The 7,532-nt window shown below is 47.2% G+C and overlaps 2 protein-coding genes across 2 annotated transcripts; one reads left to right on the top strand and one right to left on the bottom strand.

Moving 5' to 3' along the window:
- Positions 1-510: 510 nt before the first annotated feature.
- On the top strand, positions 511-5,964 carry LOC117899798 (mediator of RNA polymerase II transcription subunit 15). The gene is made up of 3 exons (XM_034810080.1): positions 511-694; positions 4,642-5,534; positions 5,592-5,964. Exons 1-3 carry the CDS (start codon positions 674-676, stop codon positions 5,815-5,817), a joined length of 1,140 nt encoding a protein of 379 aa, XP_034665971.1. The 5' UTR covers positions 511-673; the 3' UTR covers positions 5,818-5,964.
- LOC117899801 (histone deacetylase complex subunit SAP18) lies at positions 5,892-6,663 on the bottom strand. The gene is made up of 2 exons (XM_034810086.1): positions 6,481-6,663; positions 5,892-6,383 (listed from the first exon to the last, which is right to left on the bottom strand). The coding sequence occupies exons 1-2, from the start codon at positions 6,544-6,546 to the stop codon at positions 5,997-5,999; spliced, it is 453 nt and encodes a 150-aa protein (XP_034665977.1). The 5' UTR covers positions 6,547-6,663; the 3' UTR covers positions 5,892-5,996.
- Between the last annotated feature and the right edge of the window lie 869 nt (positions 6,664-7,532).

The following is a 7,532-nucleotide window of genomic DNA, read 5'->3' as shown; positions in this document are numbered from 1 at the left end:
GAAAAAAGTCCCACTGTAGTCAAGTTGAAAACCAATACACCGTTTGAGTCCCAGCTAACTTCCAAATGGTTCCCGACTTTGCTAACCTTGCTATAAAACTTGCTTATACACAACGTTGAAGTACGTCTCCTTCTTTGACTTTAAGTTTCTGGACAAAAGCAAAGCTCAAAACCACCAAAAGCTCAGCTTGGAGCAGCGTTGCCAGCTGTCTGAGTTTTTGTGGGACACATAGAGTACGCGGTAAACGTAATTTAAAATCTAAATCACGTTCCATGCAGCTCAATTCTCATGTGCCAAAAAATCCATTCACCTTCACTTTCCTTTGCATTACTTCATCGAGAGATGCGATGCGCTAACCGGAGCTAATTGTGCAGACGAGACGCACTACTTTCGGCATTTCACACACCGTACACAGCACACGCCTCACATAAATTTTCCACGGGCAGCCCAAAGCTCCGACCCAAGCCGATCCGAGCCGAGCCGCCTATAAAGCCGCCTGCACACCTGGTGCGCCCAGCATTTGAGCGTTCAACGGTTGGCCAAAAAGTAACTACTCCGGTGCCCTGCCCTGCGGTAAAATCTGTTCTGTCTTTCAGTGTGTAAAGAGTTTGTTTTTATTGATTTCCGGAAGTGTGTTGCAATTTGGATAGAGAAAGAGTCGCACGCATTCATCATGCAACTGCAGCTAATTGCGGTAAGTACTCCCCCCACCAGGATTCCACCCATGAGTGTCACAGTTCTCTGTCATAGAAGTTATGTGTGTGAATCATGCAGCATGCAACATACTCGAACGCCACGCAAGGTCGTTCGGTTAGCAGCTTAAGATCGCCATTCAATAGCTGATTGGGTCGCCGATTGAGACATATTCAGCCTAGTCGCTCGCCTGTTCACCTGCTCATTGTTGATTTGCATTTTCTAGAAAGTCCCTCAATGTCTGCCTCAATGCAAGGCAAAATGCAAAGGCAATTAGCAATTAACGCTCGACAATTGACATTTGATTTGGTTTTTGTTTTTGTTTTGGAATCATAAAAATACCTAAAGATCGCATCATAAATATGCGATACAACCGCTCCACCGATCGTTGCCTGTGTTGTTGTGGGGCCCAAGAATTCCGCTGGGTGGAATTGCTCAACGAAGCCCTCGGGTCAGCGCGGATTTTAACGAGCGTTTGTTTGCCTTTCGAACACAAAGCCTCGCCCCTCCCTTTGCAAGTAACCCCATAATCAGCTCTCAACTTCAGCCACAATTGGCTTAAGTTCAATTTGCTGTATAGCCCAAAAGATTATCAATAGCAAAAACTTGCCACTGAGCTTTGGGGCTGATAAATTGTCAATTACCTGTTACGACTTGGCAGAATAATTGTGTGCCAATTAACTGGCAAAAAAAGGGTATTTAATAGATAAAAAATCATTTCTCTTTTAGAGCTCAATAGTTGAAAGTTTTGTCTGCAAAATTAAATGTTTTCTTCACAAAAAAACACACTTAAAAATCCGTAAACCTCAATAAAATCCTTCTGTCAGAATTCCATTCTATAGCTTTGAAAACCCTCGCGAAACAAATCTTGAAAGCCCCATTAATCAGCGTTACTAATAAGATTTTTCATGCCATTGATTGATTGATTGATTGAATTGTGGCTTGGCCAAATTGTGGAAATGGCCTAATGAGTTTGCCAAAAACTTGGTCGAAACGAAACGAAATGAAATGATAATCACTAGCAACACTCAATTTGCCGGTAATTTTTGGAGAGCACGACAAACCATTGTGTGGCTGTGTGGCTGTGACTGTGGCCTGCGTCTGGGCCTGGTCATAATGTGTATTATTTGTATCAAGGTCGTTTGCTGCTGGTCCGTGGCCAATAACTAGTTGATTGAGGCTCCCAAAAACTTAACCAAGGCAGCAGCAATTTAATGCAAATTCTTGGCACGCACAGAGCACACACTGAAAGCCACTCCAATCGAAGCCAAGAGCAGATGCAGTTCAAAGAGATACAAAGATACAGGCGGCAGACAGACCCACACTCAAAACGCAGCTTTGGGCGGGGTGTACATGTGTGTGTGTGTGTGTGTTGAGAGGGTTACGTAATGCAAAAGTATATGAATTCATTTATGTACTCGTTTCCGAATAAAGTGTTACATATTTTGTGCAGTCTGAAAGCCGGCTTGTTGAAAGTGCACCGACAACTATTCCAGAAACGTGAAGCGAGCAGCAAGAAACGAGAAAAACAGTTTTCGGGGAGATGGAGGGGAGCGTAAATTTCGATTTCATTCAGTCAATGGCCAAGTCAAGGCCAGAAGAGAAGTCCTTAGCCAGGTTATTGTTATTGTTATTGTAACTAATGACAGATCAGATGAGATCAGAGCGGTGGCTGGCCCCACCCCAACAGCATCTGTGATGAGTCTGCTACACCCACGTAGCCTGTAGCCCAGCCTGCAACTTGGGCTTGGCTTGCAGAATGCCTTCCCATCGCGATCTTTGTCAGCACATTTTTCGGCTGTCTCTTGCGCTGGTTTCCTTGAACCAAGCCACATGAGGTGGAGCGACGGGGAGTGGAGTGTGGGGAGTCACAAAAGCAATTAAATCAAATCAGTTCCCCCGCCAGAAAATGCAACCAAAAACACTCGAACTGGCACTGGTTGCAAGTGTCTGGCTCTCCCTCTCTCGCTCTCTCTGGGGCTGTATCTCTTTTGCTTTTCATTAATTTTGTTTAAAGCCAAGTAGTTCACTTGACCAGGTAGTTGTTGGGCAGTCAGCCAAGTCCGCCACTGGAATGTTTGGCTTCAATGGCTGCACATGAAACTCAGACAAGACAACAAAAACAAAAGCAAATCCAATAAATGGCTCGGATACAGGAAAGTAATGGATAATGGATAATAATAATAATGCGAGCAACAGCATAAAAAACCAAACAAAAATGTGTGTTGACTGAGTACATAACAAAATTTGCATGCACTATGGGGCTAGATACGATCGAGAGATAGATCATGTTTTGGGCAGAGCTGCGGGATATCAATTTTACAGCTAAGTTTATTCAAGTGGCAACAGTTTAAACGATTACGAAAGCCATGGGCAGGATGGAAAGGCTTTTACCATGTAAAGGGGCAGAGAAAACTCTGGAGATGCAGATGTACTTTTCTTGCTCTGAATATTCAGGAAATATCCATCAATCCATCCACTAGAGCTGGGCTTCTCTTTTTGTTCAAAACATTCCCAGCCCAAGATTGAACCATGAAAATATTCCTAGAAATTGTTTTGATGCTTTAGAAAATGTTAAGCCAAAAACCTTAAAAATTGAAAGCAATTTTCCACATTCCCATATCGAATGTCAAGAACCCTAATGGCAGCCGTAATTCCGAGCTGAGTTTTTATTTACTTCCCCATAGCCATAATTCTATATGAAGGCAGCAGCCACCCCCCACAAAGTGGAGCAAAGTTATCTGATCTGTGACCAGATGGAAACCGAAGCCCAAAAGCCATAAGCCGGCTCCTCGGCTCTCTGCCTCACCTCACGCCTTGTGCAACTGCAACAGCAGCAACCAGTGGCAGCGGCAGCGGCGGCGTCCACTAATTAAAAATAATGAAATCCCACAGATCGGTCGTCAGTCGTCAGTCGATAGAGACTTGGACTACACTAGTCACTTGTCCTAGACTTTGACTTCTTTTGCGAACCGGAAACTTTTGGCGATCAGCGAGTAGAAAAATTCGCTTTCCACATGCCACATGCCGCGCACCAAGAGAGTCGCATAACTCTGACAAAATGCAAATTACGCAACCCAGACAAAACAAAACAGAAAATAACTACGAATATATCTTGGTCTCTGGCTCTAGCTCCGGCTCTGACTCTGGGCTTCGGTTCGGTTTTATGATCGATCGGCAGCGGCGGTGGTGGTGCGGCTGCGGCTGCTGGTGCTGCTGGGGCGGGGTTTGCCAGCGATTTCTGCGATTCGCTTTATGGTCCACATTTACAGCTATTGCACCGCCACCGCCACACCGCCACACGTTATACCATTTTATACGTACAATTACAAATTGTTGGCGGCCTACCCGGAGTACATAAGCGGTGTATAAATCGTTGAAAACCAGTTCACAAAAGGTGTGAGTGAGCCGAGTGCCAGGCTAAATTGGGGGAAAACCTATAGAAAATGCGACTTTGGGGACACTGAAGCAGCGGGCCTCGAACTATGAGATGTGGTTACACATTATTATAGAAACTATAGGAAGACAACGGCCTCAGACGCTGATCTACCGAATTCTTGCTTTTGTTTGATGGAAAATGTTCAAAGTATCTGAAATGCTTACACTTCCTCCACCAAATCCCACTTGCAACACCAATTGGAAGCCAATTTAACTTACCAAATGCGTATCAAATTCGTATTCCGCCACCAAATGGGTCTATAAAGTGATGAAACAAAGCAATACTTGCCCATAAATAAGGTAGATATAGAAGTTGTAGTAGACCCACACATAGATAAAACTCCACTAATTAAGGGGGGCAATCCAAAAGAGGAGCCGCCGACAAATTGGCCACGTGTGGCATGGCTGAGCTCTGAGTTTCTGTTGCAACTGTTGGCACAGAGCCATAAGCCATAGCCTGCAGCCCCGGGAGTGTGTACCCTCGACTAATGTGTGTCGCTCCACTTGCAGCTCTTTTGCAGCGCCCTGGCCCTGGCTCTGGTCGAGGCACAGAACTATCCGCAACGCCTGAACATTCCGGGGGCTTTGGTGACGCCTGGACAAGCGCCGCACCGCCAGACCGTGCTGCGTGTGCGTCGTCCAGGCCAGTCACTGCGACAGACGAATGCCATCCTGCCGGCTGTTACACAGCGCATATCACAGCCCATCGAGGAGAGGCCCGTCACGGAGGCGGCCGAGGATGAGCAGCCGGAGCCGTATCTGCCAAATCTGCTGCGAGAGCAGCAGCTGGCCCACTCCCAGCAGTCGCAGTTCCAGCAGGCGGCCGCAGCCTTCCTGAACGGTCAGCAGGCCAGCGAGTCGCCGTCGCCGGTGCAGCAGTTCCTGCAGCAAAACGAGGACTCACAGCCGACGGCCATCCTGCCCGCTCCCCCACGCTTCGCCGATCGTCCATCCATTCCTGCGCCAGCAAATCGACCCGCAGCCTTCAACGACTTTGGCATCGGTCGCTTTGAGAACTCGCAGCGATTCGGGCTAGAGCAGCGCCCCACGCCTACAGCAGCGGCCCCTCCACCACCTCAGCCGCAGCAGCAGCAACAGCGAGTGGCCGTGATCCGCACGCGACCAGCCGCTGCCGTGCGCCCCGAGCCACCAGTGCAGCAGCAGGCACCTCGTCCCAGACCCAAGCCTGTGCAGCCGCGTCCCATCATCGACCAGAATCAGCTGCAGGACGAGCGGTCGGAGAGGGAGCACCAGTACCAGCAGCAGCAGCGTCCACGGCGGCCAGTGGCCCAGACGCTGCGCAAGTGGCGCGACGAGAACGAGGACGGCAGCATCACCTGGGGCTACGAGAACGATGATGGATCCTTCAAGGAGGAGCTTATTGGCACCGACTGCATCACCAAGTGAGTGGCACACAAAATAGACTCCTCCAAATCCTTAATTCCCTTTTGTTATTGCAGGGGCACGTATGGCTACATCGATCCGGATGGCAACAAACGGGAATACAACTACGAAACGGGGATCCGGTGCGATCCCAATGCCCGCGACAACGACGAGGAGCTGCAGGAGAACGGCTTCATCAACTACGAGGAGAACCGCGCCGTGCTGCCGAATGGTCTGGAGATCGACATGACGCAGCTGGGCAAAAAGAAGTCCAAGCGTCCCAGTAGCATCTACAGGAACTAGGAGGTATGCTCGCCTCCGCCTCCTCATCACAGTAGCACCTTAAGTCAAAGCAGCTCTTAAGTCTCCGTCTTATTTGTATCCATCGTATAATTACGTCCATATTTCATTGAGTGTCAAGTGAAAGTGAAATTAAATGATTAGCGTGTAGATGTATCTCGATTATAAATCAATCAACCCCATCAGTAGGGTCGCTGGCGGCGAGCTGGGGGCGGCAGGCGGTTGGGCGGCGTAATCGAAATGTCCAGAAAATCGCCAATGCTGAATTTTGCTTGGGCGAGCGTCTTGTTGTCGTCGATGCCCTTTTGGCCCGTGCACGTCACTCCGATTTCGCGCATCTGGAAGTGATTGTTGCGAAAGTTTGGATACACCACGGCAAAGTCAAAGTAGGTGCCCTTTTTGCGCGTATCTGGATTCACATCCCGCACCAGGGACGTCAGCTCGTGGAGGGTGGCGTCCTGCCAGGTGTAGATCTGCAGCTCGTTGGTTGGCACACTGCCAAACATGTACTCCGACACGGAGTGGTGGCGGCCCGTGGAGCAGAAAACACGCAGCAACAGCGGACATGTCTGCGCCGGAAGGTGTAATAGGAATTTAATAAGCGAAAAATAAAAATACAATTTGCACCAGCCAAGCCGGTTGCAAGTGATGGAGAGGGAAACTTACCTTCTCGCGGTCAATCTGCTTCACCTGCGTCTTTTCCTCCACAATCATTGACTCTACGTTGGCCATGGTTGTTTGTTTTTCACTTAGCAGCTGCGTTTAGCTGATATTTTAATAGAAAAACTAATGTCCGCCTTTTCTTTACTAATTTATTGAATTTTTTGTTGTGTGCAGTGTGACCGCGCTGTTATCAATCAAATATAACGTCAGAGGCACAGAAATATACCGAAAAATATCTTCTCATGTTTAAAATATACCTTAAAAATACCGAGGAGAAGAACGAACTTAACCCATTTAACCTCCCAACATATAAATAGTTGAGCAACTTGAATAGAACCACTAACCAAATAGTATAATAGATATCCAGCTTTGAAGAAGCAAAACGTCACCGCAAAATGTGCGCCTTGGAGTCCCAGGCCTCTGCCTGGAGTCCCGGCTACAAGTATTAGTGCGTATAGAACACGCAGCAGAAGCCCAAGCTACATGGGTATTAGTGTTTGTAGAGCGCGCAGCTAGAAGCTACATTTGTATAAGTTCGTGTAGCCAATGATTTTGTAGCGCTCCAAACCGGTTTCACACGGACACTGCAAGCAATGTATGTGTTGGTGCGTTGACTTCCTAAACTGTGATGAAACGAAAATTCGTTTTGATGATTTGATTTTGTTTTCGGGGCTTGGCGTATGAACCTGACCTGCCGCAACATGTGCAGAATGAGGGGTGGGGGTTGGTGGCCAGACCCTTGGGGGTTGGAAAAAATAAATATACCAATAAAAGTTGTTATTGTATTTGAATGCTGTAATTGTTTTAAATGCAGATTTTATACTGCTTTATTCAAAATTGTATGCATATTATGGAAACGCCGTCGCTTCTCGACTTCGTTGCTGCCGTATTATCAACATTGTTACCAAATCCATCTTTTACAGACAAATCATTTTATTTCATTTCATACAACTTTTCAACTGCTGTTTTCGTCGTCGTTTCTGTTCTCGACTTCATGTGCGCTTTAATTGTTAGCGCTTGAAACCTTTTCATTTTTTTTTTTTTTTTTTTTTTTT

Source organism: Drosophila subobscura, chromosome O (assembly GCF_008121235.1).
Source record: "Drosophila subobscura isolate 14011-0131.10 chromosome O, UCBerk_Dsub_1.0, whole genome shotgun sequence".
Lineage (NCBI taxonomy): Eukaryota > Metazoa > Arthropoda > Insecta > Diptera > Drosophilidae > Drosophila > Drosophila subobscura.
Note: the sequence above shows the minus strand (reverse complement) of the source record. Positions and strands in the feature narration are given on the sequence as shown.